Raw genomic sequence first — 21,713 nt, forward strand, 5'->3', positions numbered from 1 at the left:
CTGTCCACCAACCTTAAATTATTGAACAGGACTGAAAGGGCAAAAGGGTCCTATTAGATCTGACTACATGTCCAGGTATTTCTTAAATGCCTTGTCTAGTGATCTGCTCCAGTCCCCTGAATCAACTGACTTTGTGTGTATTGAGAAAGATTTAGAATATGTTTTATAGATTAAGGTCTAGAAGCTTGCTCACATTTTCTTAAACATCTTTCCTTCATTCTTTTGGTTTTGCTCTCAAGATTGGTGGAAAGTATCAGAATACATGGCAGAGATACTACAGATGAGCTGTGGATATTACCTGCTGTTCAATTTCTTATCCTATTTTAAGATCACAAATTGTGTGCTACAACATTTTCCCTTCATGTTCAATTCGGTATGCTATTTACTGAAATGATGGCATCTAAGAGCAGGAATGGGATTTGCCTGATACCAATCTGTTTTAAGCATGAAGGATGTGGCTGTAACTTGAAAGAGTAAACATTAATCTAATACTAAAAATTGCATTTTCTGCTCAGGTATATTGATAATCTTCTTATAAGATAGGATACTATTCAAGTAGAATGAAATAAAAGCGCTTTAAATCACTCTCATGCTCACTTCATATAAAAATAAATAACACATAAAATTTCCAGGTACTGGATTTGAGATCTTAAATTATCTGCTGCAAGCAAAGTTCTTCAATAAACCCTCAGCCAGTACTACCTAACAGTGTAGAGCATAGCTTTAAAAATGCAATTCATAGGGCTCGACAAGTCAAGTGTTCTTAAGTCCCACGTTAAAACAAGAGTGATGTGTGAAACAGTCCTTCTCCAGCCGTGCAACTAGGATCTGGGGTCCCCTCCACGTGCTCTAAGAACTGTCCCTAGTCTTGCCGCATTTACAAAACAGCTTGATATCCTGCTATGTGAATGACACTTGCACCACTGAATATCACTCCCTTCTTAGTTCCCCAGCAAACTGCTGCTGATTGGACTTGGCTATTATTATCCAGCTGGGTTGTTTAGAGTGCCATATTGCTATTTGACACTCAACTACCATGTTTGAACTGTAGACAATTGAAACAATAATAAATATCATATCAAGTCAAGCTTTATTCGGTTACAACATAAACCTTAAAAGCACCGCAATAAGAGCAACATTGCAATTAATAATATAAATTCATACAACATGTGCAAGGCGTCATGATTATTAAATGAGGAGATAAATCCACAATTGATCATGTAAAAAACATGTAACATTAAAGATAATATCTTCAGAAAGCAATAGTTAAAACAAAAGTGCGGTTCGGACTTGGCTAAATTCTCGTCCAAGGGAACAAGATAACATTTCCTGGATTCAGCATAAAATCTACAATACATTATAAAGTCCATTGTGTCCTGTAGAGGTATCTGGTCGCATCCGCAGGGTCCTAATAAACAAGCCTCTGACCAGCTGCATGGGGGTGCCAGCAGCTGAGGCAACAGGTTAAACCTGAATCTAGTAAGCTGAAATCGCTCATGGTTATTAGTTACAATTGTAAGTTAGGCTCACTTAACTGGGATGGTTTCACCGTAGTATAACCACGCACCGTGGGTTTCTAGAATGCTTCTTGTTCTCGGTGAATTAATCGACGTCTCATTAAAATGCTCCTTCACCCAGTTGGGATCTGCCTTAAGCACTCCCCCCGGATTAGTAAACAACTCATTCCTCCCTGTGTTGTGCATTGATTCCTTGATGTATGTGAATCAAGGAATGTGGAGGGCATGATCAAGGGACAGGCCATCCTTCAAGATCACCTTATTCAGCTTGGTTTGCCCTTTAGCCCAAATATCAACCCAGCGAAAGAGTGGACGAATGGCCAAGGCATCAGAGAAATAACTAACCCCCACATCTTCATGCACCATAAAAGACAGGGTCCTTTGAGGAACACAGAGAAGACGTCTTAAAAACCTATTTTCAAGAATCTGTAGTTGCTTTAGTCTAACATACCCCAAGATGTCATCTCTTTAATAAGACTTTGGAAAGGCATTTGCCTGATACACTTGGGATAGTGCCCTAATCGTTTTCCTACGCAATCTAGAGGCAAATCTAAATACTGTTGTGGTAATAAATAAATATACGGAATGAATAAGGCACTGAAACACCTGGGATGTATTCAATGAAAATAGCCCTTAGATGCCCGTAAAGAGGCTACGGAGTACATAAAAAATGTAAATAACTTCATACGACCATAATACAAGAAGAAAAGTGTGATTGCCCTATGTAGATTTAGTAATAAATGCTCAGATCCTCGCAAGGCATTTTGACATATTCTTCGGTGGGTCTTAAGATACTGCATAGGGCTCCCTTGCAGGCACTATGGAATCTTGCAGGACATGCCTGCTCTTGCACCAACGGGCCAGCAGGAACAGGCAGGAATCTGCATGCTGCTCACTGAAAGCTCTCTCCAATGGAGTCTTCTGGAAATTAGCCATCAATATAGAGTTAAATGTGACACTTTCACTTTTAGCTGCTGCCGGAGCTGTTAATAATCTACACAACAGGATAGGTTTGACGAGTATGGTGCGTCTGCAGCAGAAATGATGTAGTCCGTGTTGCCGCACTGAAACATGAAGCACACTCAGTCTAACTCCTTTCCGGCTGTAAACCCGGAATTGGGTTGGTCTCCATCCCTCAAAACTACATTTAAGGTCACCATTCTCAGCCACACATTATTATCATTTCAAGGGTCCCTCTTTCCGAATCCCACCTCATGCTGCATTTCAGATAAGAGTTATTGGTATGTATTTGTCTGGCAAAATGTAATCGGTTTTTATTTGTCTTCATTTTCAGATTGATATGTACGCCCAGAGGGACCTGAAGAAGGGCCTTCATTTGTATGGCACAGAGGGAAACGTTGGTCTGACCAATGCATGGAGCATTATTCAAACAGATGTAAGTCAACAAGATGTCATATTCAATGTTTTTTGTTTACCAGTTTCTTCAATCTTGTCCAATTGTTTGACTCAATCTCAAGTGTTTTAACCCTCTCCGCCTCCAGATTCCCAAGCATTGTTAGGCATAGTTTTTTCCTTGCATACGCATTCATTGACAAGTGGGCATTACGTCTCAGTCTGGTAAACCGTAATTTTTCTTACTCACTTTAGACTGCTAGCACCAGAACTGGCTGATCAAACCCTCTCAAGACGTAGGTGATAGGATGACTGATTGAGTGATTGGCCAATGAATGCCGCATATCCAAATAGAATTTTGCACTACTATGATTCTGGGACAAAGCATTGCTGTTGATTTTGTTTCACCATTGGACCGGCCATGCAAGAGACACAGACATTAATGAATTTTACTGACAAAGAGCAATCAGTGATCTCAATGATAAACTAGCTGCTGTGATGGAGTCTGCCTAAATAAGTGACAAGCAGGTTATATTACTCGACAAGGACTGATTTGGCATAGTTAGATTTTAGCAAAACCCTCAACATTGCTAATCAAAGAGACCAATGAAACAAACTAGGCAACCTAAGTATGCTACTAATAGTCGAAAAATATGTTCAAAATAGTTGAGTGAGAATTGAGATAGAGTGCTGGTGATGAGCTGACTTTAATGAAAAGAGGGCACAAGTGAGTTAAGGTATGTTAAAGTATGTTACGTTTGCTTGTGCATTGCACTAACACAAGTTAGGATCACTCCTTAGCCTCCAAAGGTGAATTGAACTGGCATTCCATAGCACTGCGGTTTGAACCTCCAGTTCCAATTCTCAAACATCTCAGAGATAGATTGTAGTAAGACACATTGAGTGTAATGCACTAGTAGGCATGTCATGTAGAAGCACGTGATTCAGGCTACTGCCATGGAATGAGCTACGGGTCTCTGATCTAAGAATATCACTCTGTTGTGTACGGAACGTCAATGGAGATCACATGCATCTGAATCAATGGGTCCTTGGGGGGAATTTCTGCAAGATATTTCAAACAGTAATGTTTAGGTTACATACTTAGGGAGCCCAGACCAAATTAATGAAAACAGTCTTTGCCACACTGGTTAAGTAGGACATCATAAACAGCTTTCACTCCAACAGCACACCAAGTTGTATCACCTTTTTTTCTAGGTTTTGACAAATCTCAGGCGCACAGGACAAAACCCTGGCAGAGTGAGGGGTTGTTTTACCCACCACAGCCACCTCCGCCCTGGGTCACTTAAGCTTCACATAATCTGATCTACATGGCGCAGAAGAGCCAGCAGCCATTTGGAAAAGGGCACAGAGTGTACATGAGGTTGAGGTGAAGAACAATAGAATAGATCTTACGGCATAATGTGTGGCACATTATGCCATAAGATCTATTCTTTGGCAAGGCAGTGGTTGGATGTACCCATTAAGCATTTTGGAGAAAGTACCAAGCCTTGTTGGATTCCACAGGTATAAGTAACTAATGTGCACTGAAATTCATGCAGGAAGGCTCTCTGGTAGCACTTGGATAGACGAGAGGAAATCCACCTGAGAGCTGTGTCCTGAGTTCCTTCTTCATGTAGGTACCATACGTTGGCATACTTGATGGTGTTGAAGGCAGCAAAATGGACTAGAATGACTAGGACTTCAATGCTTTCAACATCAGCCAATAAGGATGTCATGCCTTATCAAGGTCTATGTCAAGCGTATCATAGATCTAACAGGCTTTGGTGTTCTATGGGCTCATCTAACTGTTGTACTGCTACTTGGTCCAGTAATTTGGCTCAGAAATGGAATACTCGACTTGTTCCAGAAATTACCCAGACATCAGGATCTGATGAAGGTTTTTTAGAAGCAGCATGATCATGCATGTTTCAAACGTTTCGGAATTACACTTAGTAACAACGAATCAATGCGCAGGATGGAAGATTTTAGAATTTGGGGAACAGTTAGCAATGTTTGCAAATTTGTACTTGAAATGGAACATTGGCAAAGGCAGTAACCTGCTGTTGCTAATTAATTCTACAGTGTATTGGTAAAGACAGTGTGGTGAAGTGTTTGAATAATGCTGAAAGCTATTGCTCAAGGAGTCGCCCACCGGTCACAAATCTGTCCCTGTCCATCATGGTATATGCTGTCCAAGGCAGCCGATAGGTTAGAAGTTTTCCTGTGATTGCTTGAGTGTTGAAGCGCGGACAGTGCTGTTAGCCCTGGACACCAGTGTTTTGTTTTTCTGAACTCTTCAGAAGGCAAAGAGTCCATTAGGTGGAACATGACCTGCTGCTTAGTGTCTGTCGATAAGCGCCAGGCAGCACCCAGGTGCAGACTTCTGGCTCCGGAAACTGATCACCAGCTACCCCAAGGGGCAGGAGCTTGTGTATACATTGCAAAAGGGGAGAAGTTGCATATTGGTCAAAGGTCTTTCTTAGTTGTCCCCAGTGCATCATGGTAAATTCAGTTTACGCAGTGAATGCTGAAGGCCATGCCATATTTTCTAGAAGAACTGCTTGAACCCCACCTGCTCGCTTGTCCATACTATATGGAATAGGTGTACATTAACAGCCTTTTTCCGATGAAAGGGTGTGTGTGACCTGGTATACAATACTCATCCCTAGCAAGGAATGTAATGCAGAGGTCAGAAATGTACTGTAAATCTGGATATTGCCTGGCACAGTGGGGGAAGAGGCCTTTGTGTTTGGCTGAAGTAAGATTTTATCAACAGGCAAATCTCTTCAACTAAAGTCTTATCCTCAAATCGATTTCTTGAGTACAAAGTGGAGGATTATTTGGAGGTGCTCCAGGTACGACCTTCTAGAAGAAGAGCCTGGTATGGCTCGAGAATCTTCTTTTCCTTTGCTGATCTGTGTATCAGTTCCTCCAGCTGCCATCTGAGCAGCCTTGACCCCTTTAAGAGGAAATGAAGCATCTGAGACTTCTTGGGGGAAACTATGTTCGGAGCTCAATCCACAAGACAGGTGTGGGCTGCAATCCTAGACCTGATGCTACTGCACCTGCTGCACACGGACCACCTCAAGTCACAAGTGATCACAGAAGGTCCTGCTGCTCTATTGCATCTATGAGGATGGTGCATTAACAAGCTCAGCTTCTTCCAATTCCTCTACAGCCTCTTGAAGGTAAAGGTTTGTCACCATATGTTATCCTCTCAGAAGAATATTGTGATCAGCTCTATCGAGGCGTGCGCCATCCAGCATCAAGGTCTGGTATTACAAGAGGACTTCACTGAAACACATGAAGAGCAGCTAAACAGGTCGGGTAGTGAGAAGATTATCTGGCAGCTGATGCAATATGTGTCCCCTGAGCCCTTTTGCATATCGTTCCCAGCCGACCACTTCTGCCTCTGCTGGGACCCAGTAATGTAAGATAGAGTGCTGTTTTTGTCTGGGAGCGTATGATGGTTCAGGAGTTTCTGCTGGATCCCTGCTGGGATACTGAAGTATCTCCCATGCATACGAGTAGAAAGAGGAGTCCATTCTTGTACACGTGGGCGGGACTCTTCATTATCCCGCATATGATGGAGCTTCTGCGTACTCTTTCTCCCATACAGTGCTGTACTGTAGAGTGCCCCAGTGGTCCTTCACAGTTCATGGAACCGCAAACGCTTCTGACAACACTTTGGGGTGCCCCAGCAGCCACAAATCTACTTGACCCTACATCTCGTGTGCGTTGACCATTAAAGGGTCAGGTCCCTAGAAAGGACATGGTCGCCATTGCCTTAGCATCATGGATTGTTTCTGCTACCAACTGCTCCTTAGCAGAGCCGTTTATGTTGCATGCACATGTGCGGAGCCTGGAAAACAAAGGAAGGACTACACATCGGCAGCAAGCTCACAACAAGGCCATGGCTAGTTGTACCCGTTACAGCGCCTCAAGCCTAGCGTGCCATCATGCAGTAGAACCGTGGATCCATCAGTAAAAAAAAGGCGTAAAGTTTTGCAGCACACTATAAAGGAGAAAAACCTTTGAATGTCACTTGAACGTTGCTAAAGAAAGTGGCCGTGTTCTGTAGAGTGATACAAATGTAAGAATGAGAAGGAAAACTAGAACTAAAAGCACAAAAAGGAGCTTACATAACTATCATAAACATCACTGTTGAAGCTTTGGTTTAAACCCGGGTGCGGGGGCTGTGGGGGTGGTCATTTCTCTAGTCGAATAAAGACAGGTTGTTGATAAAGTAACTGCCAATGAACAGGTGACCAAAATGGAGACTCTTGGTAACCACAAGTGCTGCAAGAAGAGACTCAAGAATGTAAAACCACTAACGCTGAGGCTACCAACATGTATCTGCAAGGAATATGGGTTACATTATGGCACAGACTGTCAGGTCTGCAGCATGGAATTGGCTTTGCCGAAGTGCCCTAAGCAGCCACCAGTCGCGATATTGTGTGATCTACCTTTTGTCCCACCCATATCACTTCCAGCCTTCTATTTGCTGTTGAGTGACTAGTGGAGGCCAACTGACAGAAAGTAAAGAGGGTTCCCAGTGCCATGTTTAATTTTCTTGCCACTTCTTTGAGGCCCCCTGAAAACATAGGAAATGTCTGTGGTACCAAAGGGAAGCTGCTACCGCTTACCCATTAATTGGCGTCCCTTATTGGGGGTTGTTGGAAGTTCAATGTGAAATGGCCATTGAGTGTTGGAAAGAGGTGGGTGAGCCACTGAAGCCTGGCTTTGGCGCAGTTCATAATTTTGTTGGAACTTCGAGCTCATAACAAGCTGAGCTTTTTTCCGCCTGCCTCCTTCTCTCTACCCAGGATGTGGCGTTATGGTCAGAGCTGCCACTGTGGAACTGGGGAACTCGGTTCGAGTTTCAGCATTGGCTCGACATCCTGCATACTGGACAAATCACTTAATCTCCCCATGTCTATGAACAATGCGTGTGACCTTACTCACTGGCGGGCATGTAAAGCGCTGGGCCTTTGGGTCCAGTTCCAGATACCTTTTAAAACTGACGAAAATGCAGTAAGAGGACAAAACAAAAGCCTTAACATAAGGAAAGACAAATAGATACCCATTTTTCTGGCTGATTTGTACCAAGCGAAACTAGAAAGCCTGAATAAATCAAAGCTTCTCCCCTTAAATTGTGTGATCATAGGCAAATATTTAATTTAACCAAAACTAATGTTCGTGAATGAAAACACTTTCAAATATGTGAGTTCAGACTACCCGTAGTGCAAAATTATGACTTTTAATAAGTACTTATCAGTTTCAGATGTTAAAAAAATATACATTTTTTAGTTTTGAAGAGACTTTATCATATTTTACGTGGTTTGTTGTATGATATACATGGCAAATATTTTCAGTGCTTGGGTTGTGCACCCGCACTAAGAACCGGGCCAGACCATTGGCTTGGCTCTCCCTGTAAATTTGTTGACTCGCCCACCTCTTGTGTTAGACTTAAGTCATCCACCGCAGCGTCGTGATCTCGTTCACTCTCCCAGCATGCCCTTCAGTGAGTCCCATGAAGTTTAAAATAAGCCAAAGGCTTTGGGAGTAACAATAGTCTGAACATGAAATCTTGGGTGCTAAAAGGGGAACCTTAGTTTGCTCAAGGCAACAATGCTCCGACCGTCTCTGTCAGCCTGTTGGTCCCCGGGGGAAGCAGAGTCGCAGACTAGTCTTCCCCCGGGTCTTTCTGGCGAGACGAGGCCAGGCTGGCGGTCAAGGGGTGGGGTTTGGGGGTGGGTATAAGAATGCAGGGGAAAAAGGTGACGTCCTCTTCCTGCATTTTTGGCACTGCCGGGAGGGTCTAGTTTTGTGAGGCCACCCACCCACCCTACAGTTCATTAGGGTTAGGGAGCTGGGTAGGCGGAATGGTGCCAGTTTAGGACAGGTTGTGGCGGTACTTGGGAGGGGTGGGCGAGTCTCTGGTGGACGCACCCATCGCTCTGCAGGGGGGAAGAGTGAATGATGGGGGGGTGGAGGCATGAGCGTAATGCCTGGTGATGCAGGGGAGGATGCTAGAAGAGAAGTGAGGAAATGGATGAAGAACGGAACGGGGTATGGAATGAGAGGTGAGTTCGGAGTGGGTGAAGGGAGAGAATGGATGAAGATTTTGATGTTGGGGGGTTTGTTGTTGATTATTTGATGTTATGGTTTACTGATATGTTGTGCAGCCTGGTCCTAATAAATGGCCTTTTACGCTTAACCATTAGCGTGGACTGTTTATTGCGCGATGTGATGCATTTCCCTAGCCATGGCACCGGTCCAGGATTACGGAAGCTGGAGAGGGGCGCTGATTTGGAACCATGCTTCCTGCGGAAGTAAGCACACCGGAACTCAGAAAGAAAGGGAGGTTCTCATGCAGAACCTCCTGATAAACATGTGGTTGTACTAGTGGTGCAGTCTAAATGTGAATTGTTACAGCAGAACTGACTTTTTTACACATAAATGTGGAATCATTTGCAAATACTCATTGCAAGTTTTACAGCTTTTATTCGTGGGGAGTTGTCACCAGTTATTTGCCGCTGGTGCACAGGCATGCACTTTCTATGATATTAAGTGCTTGTGCTTCATGTGTAACGAGAGGAGAGTGCCTTGTAAATCTTGTAATGCTGCATTGCTATAAATCAGATCAATGCAGTAAAGGTGCAGTTATACAGTTCCCACACATCTCTTGCTTTTCCAGGGACTTTAAGTGAGGCCCAGGGCCCGGATGGAAATAATGCAGAAGAAGGAACTATGAAAGCAGATGGAGCACCCTTGCACTGAAGTTATGTTGTCTTTAACAACAGCAATCAAAACTTCTAAATGCTAGTAAAGGCTTCCGCAGGAATAGCCACCTGGGCCCTTGTTGTGTATCCGCGTACTGTTCATGTTTGCACCACAGCGCACCTTTAAACAGGTGCGGCGGGCGCAAACATGAACAGTGCTTTGGATTACAATGAATGTGCTGCCCTCAGGGCAGGTATGGAGAACCCTGGGCTTCCCTCAGGGCAGCATATTCAGTAAAATACAAAGCAGCTGCTTTACTCAGCTTCACTGGGCAGGCAGGGCCGTAACGCAAACCCTTGCAGTCCCTGTGGCGCAGGGGGGTTACCAACCTTTCAGGGGGCCCTCAATCCTTCAAAGGAGCCCCATTCAGCACAAGGCCAATGAATATCTGTGAGATATGGGGTACTCCGGGTCCCCTCATCACATCCTGTAGGGTGACTCCCTTCAAAGGGCTACCCTTAGGAGGCGCACTTACAGCACCATTTTATGGCACGCTATCGGTGCGCTTCCTGGTGGCTACACTTACATATTATGGCACGGGGCAGAGGCGATAAGATTTCCTCAGCCCCATGCAAATGGCGGAATATCCTCTCGAGATAGCGCTTGTGTATTACAGAAGGGGCAGCACAAGCATCTACAGTCCCTTCTGTAATACCAAAGTGTCCTGGGGTCATACAAACTGGGCGCACGTGCCCATTGCGCCCCCAGGGCACTTTGTATAATACAACCCCTGGTGGAGAGAGCATGCTTACGTTGCATAGTCTTCCATCCATTGTTTTTGTCCAGCAAAATGGCTAAAAAGGTTACTTAAAGTTTGGCGGATGATGGACATCTGCCATACATTGGAGTCTGCCCAATCCCATCTTCCCTTTTCAGAAGAAATACCCATGTATACAATCTAATTAGGAACATGTGGAATTACCTCATTGGGGGCCGTTCAGGTGGGCTGGTTTTGAAGATGCTGTGGAGTGCTGTGGTAATGCTTGGAGAGGAGCATATGCTAGTATTCCAACGAGCACACCATAAGGCAGTGGTTCTTTACCTTTGGACTTCTTTGGACATCCACATAATCATTACTGGAACCCGAGGACCCCCACTAAATCATTATTGGAATCTGGGGACCTCCCACTGAGTCATTACTGAAAGCCGGGGGGGGCGAGCCTACGCATTTACAGTTATTTGAACAACAAAACACAAAGAATACAGAAACAAACATTCATCAAACAAACACACAAATGACTAAATATTTTATTTAATTAACAAACAAATATAAAAAATGAAAATAAAATTCTAGGACATTTTTAGGTTTTCTAAAATCTATTGAGGCCACTCATCGTCCATACTGTATTTTGTTAGGTGCACTTATAGTACTCCCACAAATCAATCTGAGGATACTAACTTGTTTCTTTTGTCTCCAATTTCAAATTCCTTCACATTCACAGAATATTTTAAAAAGATCAATTGTGTATTTTGCTTCTTTATTTGTATACTCCATGTTAATCTGTTAATATAATTACATTTTCTAAGCCATCCCGGCCCCCTTGAGCAGGCTTTGTGGTTCCCCAGAGGTCCCCGGGCCACAGATTAAGAACCAGTGCTCTAGGGAATTTTGTATTACCCCAATGAGGAGCACAGGTGAGCTTTTTGTGAAGATGCTGCTGTGGCACTGCTTGCAGAGGGGGGATATGCTAGTATACCAATGTATACACTCTTTATAGGGCATTTTTAATTACTGTTTTGGGAGGGGTCAGGTGGACTGATGACAACGACACTGTAGAGTGCTGCGGAAGAGCTCAGAGAGGGGGATATTGCTAGAATACCAATGTTTACACTCTAAATGGGGAGTTTCGTATTACCTCATTGAGAGTTTCATGGGGTCTGATTGCAAAGACGCTGCGGAATGCTGTGGCAGTGCTCAGGTAGGGGGGATATCCATGTATACCAATGTGTACACCCTAAATGGGGAATTTTTAATTACTGAAGATTGCTGTGGGAGTGCTCGGAGAGGGGTATATTGCTAGTATACATATGTATGCACTCTAAATGCAGACAGGCCATCTGCTAACTTTGGCAAATTTCCAGCGTCTGCTAAACTCAATCTGAAGGTAATTTAGTAAAGCAGGACTTCCCGCTGCCTACTAGTCAGTCTTAGAAGATCCATTCGAAAACTCAACCATCGATCCCTCTAAATTTCTGTGAATAAATAGGGCAATTCACAAATGTGCTTTTTCCAGGTGGAAGGTATATTTATGGCTGGAAAACATTGTAAAGTATGCATGGTATACAGTACTTGATTCAGAACACAAATGCGTAGGCAAAAGTGGGGTCAGGATTTTTAAAATGCATGCAGCAATAGTGTACTTTAGTGGGCAGGATTGGAGATTTATGAAAAACCATTCTCCATGGTTTATTCCCGATAGCTTTAGCTGAAGCGTCAGTCAGGAAGTCTCATGTGTGTGAAACTTAAGCCAGGCAGACAGCTAAACAAGCCTTCCTGCCAGGGTGCCTGCTTGCCTGAAAGAAATCCAAATGTGCGCAACAAGTTGATCTGCGAATTTAAAGTATAATCTGCAAATGTAAAAGGTGCTTGGAATCCGGTATTGGCTTTAATAGATGCAATCACTTGAAGCTTATTATTCTTTTTGAGTGGTAGTGCAAAGACTTTAACACCTGATCTGTGAAGTGCATGCTTTTTATTGTAATTTTAGTTATATAGCTCTTACTACACCTGAGGAGGTGTTGAAGAGACAGTTATGTAAAATGAAATTGCATCACGTACAGTCTGGGTATTACTAAAATCTATATTTTGGAAGCACCATTTTACCTTAAACCTTTTTGTGCATTTTGTAACAGTCTATCTTATACTGTATGTAATGCAAGTTTAAAATAATGACTTACATATTCACAGTGCTTTCTGTCACAGACTGCAACCTCGTAACACTAAAAATAAACAAGTTACTATTCTCTACTGCACCAACCAAGATTTAATCCGTGGCTCGCTGGTAAAACACAGGCCTCTGCAATGCATTCTCAACTGAGTAACAACTTTTAAAAAATTTATTTTGATTTAAGTTACGCATTATTTTATATGTAGCTACCTGACGGTGAAAGGGCAAACAAGTATAGAATAATTTGTTTTTTTAGCCACATCTTTGACCCCGCCCCCATGCTCACTGACCCCGCCCCCCCCACACCATTGCATGCAGCATCACAGTTCCCATACTTTTTTTTAATGCACTTTAACAGCTGACTTCAATCGATGTATCAGAAGAGTAGCAGGGGGGTCTAATGCACGTATGCGCATCCACAGAGCAGTAACGTTTTTCTCATACACAAAGCATGAAGAAATCCCCATGTACACTTAAATGAGCACTTAAATTGCACCAGAGTTAGCCTGGCGTAAATTGTACTGAAAGTGCTTTTAAGTGCTTGAATCTGCATAGTGTTTTTTCACTGCTAACAATAACATTTAATTGAGAAAATTATAATTAATTATTGAATTGATGGATTCTTCTAAACCCCTGTTCCTCCAGCTCTTCGGTTTCCCAGAATGGTACCCAGGTTGTGCTAAAGCTTTCAGAGTAAAGGGCAGTGCACCGGGTGACAGATGCTGCCATTAAGTGGAAGGAGCATAATCTTAAACCTAATGGTTCAACATAAGGGCAGACAGCCCCGCCGCATTCAGACGCCATGGATAGATGGCATACACCTCGTGATTGATTCAAAAGGGGCGCATAGCTGGATAATAATAAACCCACATGAGCAGCTTGTCTCATTCTTCAAGTTAAATGTCACAGAAACCAGTCGCCCCTTAAACAGATTTTAAATCCCCGTTTTAAAGATGTTTAGAAAGGTTGTGAAATTTCAAAATACTCCTGAATCAATAATGTCTGGTAGCTGTATAAAGTATGACTAAGTATATCTAATATACCTGATTTAATAGTTTTCATTTTCAAGAATGTTTTTAACATTGTAAAATACCCTGCAAAATAAATACATTTAATCAAAGCAGACATATATTAAAAATATATAATCCAATGCAGGAGTAAGGTATACCATGTTCATACTATTTAACCCCACGGTTAACACAATAGGAGCAAGATGTGAGTCACCAGCGAATGTGAATACCCTACAATTGCACCTGTAATTAGTGGTTCTTCAGGCACACTCTTGCAGCAGTTTTCACTAGTGTGAAATGCATATACATTACACTTTGTATTTTGCCTTTACCTTGAAAAGTGCATCTACGCGGCAGTGATTATCGGTTTCAGCATGGTGCACTGATCCTTTTTTCCAGCCTCAAGGTTGGCTGAAGAGCAGAGGCATGAGTCAGTGGAATGATCTTCAGGGGACGTTTAACCTGACTTCTGAGGCAGGGTTCCTTGTGATTGGGTGAAGTGAGTGGAACTGCCTGGTATGGTCTCCCCGACTTGCTGCCGTGCAAGATGCAGGCTTTGATGTATGGAGGCTTATCCTGTGTGGGATGTTAATTTACGCGTGGCACCAGTTTCCAGCACAGAAAGAAGCGCATGCCAAAGACAACAAACGCTCAGGCTGTGCTTCATGTCTGTGAGGAAAACAAACCCGGGTGAAAAACCCCAAATCCTGCCTCTGCATAGCCTGTGGAGGCTGAGCTTTGGAGGAAGGAGACAAGAAACCTAGGTAGGCACGATGGAAGAGTAAAAAGAAGAGAGGGCAGATGAAAGATCCTGTTTTCAGTGTATGTGTAGATACAAAGTTTGTAATTTCCTGAAGACTGCTGAAAATCCCTTGGCCATTCCTGCCCACCACTCTTTAACCCTTCCTCTAAACCCATGAAAGGTCCCACGCACTCTCCCCTCTCTTCGCCATCCCCCATTTTGAATAATAAAATCAATGGCACAGCCAATAGATCTCACCTATGCAAGAGCTATTGGCTTTGCCAGTGTGTTTTAGCCATGTTGTTCACCAGTATGGCTGCTGTTCAGCACAGCTAAAAGTCAGTAGTGTGAAGGAGAGTGGCATAGAGTGGAGTGGGCAGGTAAAGTGAGTGATGTAGAGTGGTGGAGAGTGTAGTGGAGTGTCATGGACTGGAGTGTTTTGGACTTGAGTGCTGTGGAGTGGAGTAGAGTGGAGTATAGTGAAATAATTTGTCGTAGAGCAGCTTAGAGTGGAGATGTGGAGTAGAGTGTAGTAAAGTGGAGTGGCATGTCGTAGAGTGTGGTAAAGTCGAGTAAAGTTGAGTGTCATAGAGTGGGGGCACATAGAGTAGAGTGGTGTAGAGTGGAGTGGTTTAGAGTGGAGTAAAGTGCTACTGAAGTGGAGTGGCATAGTATGGAGTGCCTTAAAGTGGACTAAAGTGACATGGAGTGCCATAGAGCGGAGTAAAGTGGCACAGAATGTCGTAGAGTGGTGTGTTGTAGAGTGGTCTAGAGTGAAGTGTCATAGTTTGGAGTGGCATGGAGTAGAGTGTCACAGAGTGAAGGAGAGTGTCAAAGAGTGGAGTAGAGTGGAGGGGCAGAGTGGAGTGTTGTAGAGTGGAGTGACATAGAGTGGAGGGTCATAGAGTGGAGGGGCATAGAGTGTTGTAGACAGGGTTGGATTGGGATTGAAAATCGGCCCAGGCACACAAAATAAAATTGTGCCCACATCTGCATATTGCCTCTACGCAAAACACAGTTTTATAAAAAGAAGGAGGGGGGTCTCTTTCAGAGGCATGTTTTCTTAAACTTACTTAGATTTAAAAAATAAATGCACTAATTAGTTCACACTGGTGAAACACACCTGACAACTAGTGAGGCCACTTCTGCTCAGGCCCCCTGCCCCCGCTCATATACATAAACGAATGGGCCGGCCCAGAGAGAGAAAGGGAGCGACACCTCTGCCTGTTGATAAAAGGGAGGTAATGGACGCCCATCTGCCTCCACGAAGTCCACTCAGGCACCCACTGGGCTGCTCGCAGCATCCAAACAACACAGACAGCCTAAATCGGCCCCCAGGCTGCCCAAAAAGGCAGCCCACAGCTGGAACTCAGAAATGTGGTCCTGTGCACACGTATTGGAGTAAAAGTTAAAGGTGTACCCAACGGGTAATGACACAGAAATCAAGGAATTTTCTTGTTCTCGAAATCATGAGGATCCACATCAGATGTATCATATGCAAGAATCTTTTATATATATTTTCATCAAGATCAATACAGTGTGAAAAAACAGACCAGCCGACACGTGTTTCGTCACAACGTGTTACAATTTGTGACTCTTCAGGGCTGTAGGAAAAACATGGCGGTTCTGTGTTCGAAACGCCGGTGAAATACTATGACCGGGTCCTGGTACGGGTAATGTTGCGTGAAGGAAGGCGGGATAAACGAGGAAGGCCTCTTATGAGATCCCCGGGATACGGGGAAATATAAAGACGGGTGCGTCTTTACGTAAAGGAAATTCCCAATGTGGAGCACTCGTGTGAGAGATCGGTGGAGTCTTCCGGTAGGTAGCTGGAACTCAGATACCAGCCCCTCGGCCATTGCCCTAGTGCCCGCCTTACCAAGCCGACCCTGGTTGTAGAGTGGAGTGGTGTAGAGTGGAGTTACGTAGTGTGGAGTGTGCATGGTTTTGTAGTGCACTGCCATTACAAGCAAACACATTTTCAATTAAAATGACCATATATATTTGCATATACAGTTTTACTGATAAAACTATACAGAGCACAAATGATAATGTGTGGAAATTGCATTACCTAGTGTACTGATTTGTTTTGATTATATTAAATTATTTGTTCCCACCACACTTCTGAATTACAAAAAAAGGTGCTTCATTTGTACTTTACTAATTCTGATATATACTGAAATATTTGCACAGTTCATTTACAGATATTTAAAGTTTGTTGTGTGTTAGAAAAACCCTTTCTTTCCCAGTATCCAGAAAGATTGTCACATAAATCCTCTCACTTTGAAGTCAGAGAAAGAAAAGTAGACACCAAGCTCCCTCAGAAGACAAAGCCTGGCATTTGATCTCTGTCTTTGAAGGCACAGCAAATGTGATAAGAACAAAAGGTAACCGCTTGTTCACAGAAAGGAGGACTTGTGGAAGAATACAAGGAGTGATAATGAACAAGCTTTGCTCCACAGGAAGGAAAACCTGCCTAAAACAAATGAAGACAGCAAATAGAAAGTGGGAATATGTGACTCACAAAGCCAATAGTAAGCAATGTGTGGAATGCATTTCCAGGGAAGCTTTTCTAATACCTACAAGAAGTTGTTAGCATGCCAGACAGCACAGAGGCTTTAACTTAAAAATAGAGGTACAAGGACTGAGTAGCCCAAATGGCAAATGAGAAACAAATCTGACAAAAAGGCACAGAGGTGCAAGTAAGGGTGAAAGAGTGCCAGTGCACTTCACACAGCCCTGCAGCATCCGCAGCTGTCCCGGGACCAAGACACACATGAGCCTCTTGCTTGAACTCCTGCATACACTGCTAGTTCACTTGTGAGACCCATACATGGCTTTTCCAATGTCCCACAAACACCCTGTCCCACCCAGGCTATTCAAGTACTGAAAATGAGGCAGAGCATTGCACTGCGACCTATCTTGGTCTGCACCTTAGGCCATCCTTTACTGTCTTTCCTTTCCCCTCTCGCGCAGCCCAAAGTAGATATCAGGGATGGGTACAAAGATGCAATTCTATTTACCTTGCCAAGCTTTGCTTTCTCCGCCAAAGTCAAAATGGCTGTTTTACTAGAATATTGCGGCATAGATACCCCCAGACAAAAATACTGTGTCCTAAATATCGTTTACAAAAATATCACCCCGTGAACTACATATTAGCTCCCTCCCCAGACCATGATATTTATGTTAGATAATATTTCTGTTATCCCTATTCTGACAAACAACCCCACAATGATGGAAGTGATGCTCGCATTATCGTGGTGTCTGTCCACCTCCTTCCTGACAGGAGCTCACGCAAAGCTCTGTCAGTGTATCTCGAGCTTGCATCACCCTCTGATATGACAGTGCTGGCACTAACACATACCTAACCCATGGTACCTCATCGTGCCCACCAAAACCCCACCATTCTCCAGTACTGAAAGCCAAACCTAGCTCTGTCAATGCACTTCAAACCAGACCTGGATCATCCCTGGCTCTTTCAGTTCTGAGTCCTACACACACCCCAGGCAGAGCACCCCAGCCCTTCTATGCGGCACCTGCTGCTCTTTTAACGCCGGACTTCACACCCAGCATCGCAGGTGAGGCTCAGTCCAGCTACATGGATGTGTTTTTAGGAATGGTCGCACCATATTCATTTGGTCTGAAAATGGATTACATTCTTGGTACATAATGCAATTCAGATGGAGCGAGCCATGGGGAAAAATGTTTTGCTTATTTTTTTTTTTTTATAGTCGCTAAGAGGTCCCTTCGATGCAGCCTTCAAGACGCCTCGTCGGTGATGCGACCTCCCACCGCATGGCTGTCTTTTTAAGAGCTTTTTAAAGTGCAGATAAGTTATACTTTTTATAAGGATGCATTATGCTTTTTGTATTTGTTGCGCCTTTGGTAGACACATTGAAGGATTCAGCTGTCCTATTACTACTGGCCCTGTGATTTCAGCAGTCTGCCAACAGTGGGCGTCCTTTGTGGGCATCTGAAAAGACATTATGGGCTACAGTGCAAGGACTCTGTAGCAGCTGGGAAGGGCTGTGGAAGGATATTAGCTTTTGAGTAAATTATTGGTAAAAGCTAGTTGGCCTTTGAAACCTAATATCCCGCACTATGTCAAGTCAAGTATTAAAGTTTTGGTGGTGTCCACGCACACTCCTATTAAGCCAGTGAGGCCCCTATCCCACGCATGTATTAACCATGAGCACCCCTTGTTTTACCAGTAGCAGGAGTCACGCACAGCTCTGCCAGGGCACCTCAGTCTCACTGCAACAACCCTGACTACTGCAAGACGAAAACCCACATACAGTCCTGTCAATGCTCCATATCTTGGCAGGGAGATGAGTGAATGAGGTGACCTCTACCCCCTACTACTTAACGGCATGAGAGTGGGCTGGCCTTGGGGGCTGAAACTTGAATTATCAGGCGGGGCTTGTTATGCTAATCTGAAATGATGGCGCGATCCCTTTAAAGTAACGGTACCGCTTACATTTCAAACCGACCCCATTGTTTTCAACTGGCCGCGTACTATTATCTGCCATTGCTGTACGATATGTGGTGGCACGTTTTAATGAAATTTGGAACGAGAATGTGCCCCTGGATAACAACTTGGCGCACAGTTACTTTTAAAAGTGGTTTGTTCACCCTCAGTGATAGATCCATGCTATCAAAATAGCTCAATCCAAGTACTTACAAATTCAGTCACTGATGCTAATTTCACATCCAGGGTATTAACCCCTTCCATGCTCATGACGGAACGGTTCCGTCATGAGCCACGGTTGAGCTGTGCTCATGACGGAACCGTTCCATCATGAGCCCGCCCGCGCTCGAACCCTTCAGCACCGCGGCGGAATTCGCCCAGCGCTGAAGGGGTTAAGTAATAGAGGCCCAGTCCCCTCGCCATGGTATCGCCTGGAGGGGCCTGCGCTTCCTGGTGGGAACCATCAGGGCACATACATAACATAACATGTGTATTTGTAAAGCGCATATATCACCCAGGGGTATCAAGGCGCTGAATAACAGATGTTTATCGTTACCCAAATCTATGGTACACAAGAGCTGCATGTTTGTTTCTATTCTTCCAGCCAGATGTCTTCCCGGCCTGTATTGTATCGCGGCTTCCCAAGGCTTGTGCATGGGCAATCAGCATGGGTATAAAGCTCTTGTTTATGTTATTTTCTGCTGCTGTGACATCACGAGCCAAGAGAAAAACAAACGCCCTGGCAGGAATAATATATGTGCCAAGGCAACTGTCAAACCCACCGGGATTCAGGAAGCTGCTGTGGATGTATGTGCAGGGGCTGGAGGACGGATGGCATGAGAAAGGGAGAGGGCGAGGCAGCCCAAGAATTATTAAAGTCCAAATAAATGGTGCAAGAGTGAAGTCTTGAAGACGACAGTGGGGTGGTTCTCCGTTCAGATGTCCTTGCCAGTCCGCTCTCCAGACATGGGCTTTGTGTAGTGATGCCTCTCACAGCAGAGTAGTCTCCAGCTTGGAGCACCAACAACAGATGTGCAAAGAGGTGCGAGGTTTCTGCACTTCTGTCATCAGCCCAACTGAAAGTATGATCAAGGGAGACTAAAGGTTGGGTCTTACCTAATGCTCCCCTTCATCTTGCACAACAGAATCTGCAGTCCCACCACCACCCCTAGTAGAGGACAGTGCTTCAGGAAGTCTAATCAGCAGCCCTATGCTAACAAAGCCGCAACTGAATCGGAGTCTGCGTCTACAGGTTCAGACACAGGAATGCAGCCAGTGCACCTCCTCTGTCTAGGGAAGCTGTCCTCTCCCCCATTTTAAGGGTAAACATCAGAATATATTCCTCCAGCATTTGTAGAATCTCCTTGTCAGTGTTTGCATTATTGGCCCTGTATATTCTCACATGTTGCTATGATCATGAGGTTACTGCTTCCTTTGAGTGCAACCTAAAACTCTTGATATTATCCTATATTAGTCCAATCAATAACATATGGTTCTAATCCCTGGGCTGGTTAGCTGTCATAGCTGAAGCAGTCCTCTAGCAGCAGCCTAGCAGCGGATAGACTGCCTATTATCGTGCCTATCAAACTACTTAATATGGCTCTGTCTTACATGCACATACTGCTATTTCTTTCGACAGTTTTGCATCTTCTGATTGCATCCTATCGCAAAAAGTCTCTGTTTTTCCAAAACCCTGCATAAAAATCTTCCCTCTCACTTTGTTTCGAGTGACCATCTCCTTACGTTTCGCCCTCTGCATGCCTCCTTTTTCCGAGCATAGCCTACTTTAAGTTACATGTATGCTTGTCCCACTAATAATCACACCAAACTCATTTTAATTTAAAACACTACAGTGAAACTGGAGCAAATGGATGAAATGGTTTTCTTGAGAACACAAGATTAATCCCAGTAACCGCTGGATGAACCACTAATCCTTGGGTTCTGGAGCAGCGTGCTGGGCATTGCCTGTCTTCACATCTTTGCACTTTCCGTAACTTAAAACTGCAAGTCGCAAGGTCCAATACCATAAGATATGTCAGTGGCTTAGGCTGCTGTAAAATATGCATGAAGACTGCAGAGTGTAGCTCTGAACCCCTGCAGATCCAACTATGCTTTCAACCTTTTTCTTCGACAAAATGATTATGGTTTATTAGGGTAATATTATAATAATAATAATAAATCCACATTTGTAAAGCGCAAACAATCACCCGTAAGGGTCTCTAGGCGCTGGGGGCCATCGGAAAGATTAAGCAAGCTATTGCCCAGAGTCACACGGTGCTGGGCTAACCTGCCACCGGCGTCGGGGATCGAATCGTGATCCCCAGATTCCGGAGTCAGTCGCCCTGGCCGCGACGCCACACCTCTTCCCTGTAACATGTATTTTTCAACTGGGTGGCAAGACTGTGGGTCTGTTTATATTTCATATGCTTCCTGTTCCACACTCCAAAAATAGAAAAAAAATGTGCCTATCTGATATTCATCGTAATTGATTTTTGATGGCAACAGGAGAAGTAAAATGCATATAAATTTGCCCAACAAAGGTATGAAACCTGTAACCACATTGTTAAAATAGAATAGCTGGTTAGTATTAACAGATACATAGGGGGCTCTGAGCCTGTTTTCCCCTATAAAAGGTGTTGTGAGTTTGTTTTGCTCTATAACTTGCCCTCAGCAAAGATCAGAACATCTGCTAATTGCACTGGCATCACCCATCCACTTCCCACCACCACAAAGATATTTGATATTGTATGTCTCTTAACATCCAACCAGCTTATCACTAAATATGTGAAAATATTCAGTGTGGCGCTGAACGTAAACACAGTCTTATCTCTAAGGAATATCTGTGGGTGCCATCAGCTAAGTTTAAATTTGTGTAGCCCAGAGGCCTTCAAATGGTAGCTATGGGGTACCAGTTCTCGTACCCTGGAAGTAGCTCCTTGGAGTGCATCC

At 44.0% G+C, this 21,713-nt stretch overlaps 1 protein-coding gene across 5 annotated transcripts in view; it reads left to right on the plus strand.

Annotated features, from left to right (window-relative positions):
- TSPAN4 (tetraspanin 4) overlaps nucleotides 1-21,713 on the plus strand; it is a 2,753,320-nt gene that overhangs the window by 2,656,479 nt on the left and 75,128 nt on the right. For all 5 annotated transcript variants that reach the window (XM_085644888.1, XM_085644889.1, XM_085644887.1 and 2 more), the window contains one exon: nucleotides 2,812-2,913. In XM_085644888.1, the coding sequence (XP_085501014.1) occupies nucleotides 2,812-2,913 (102 nt within the window). The remainder of the gene's footprint in view (nucleotides 1-2,811; nucleotides 2,914-21,713) is intronic.

Source organism: Triturus cristatus, chromosome 3_1 (assembly GCF_964204655.1).
Source record: "Triturus cristatus chromosome 3_1, aTriCri1.1, whole genome shotgun sequence".
NCBI lineage: Eukaryota > Metazoa > Chordata > Amphibia > Caudata > Salamandridae > Triturus > Triturus cristatus.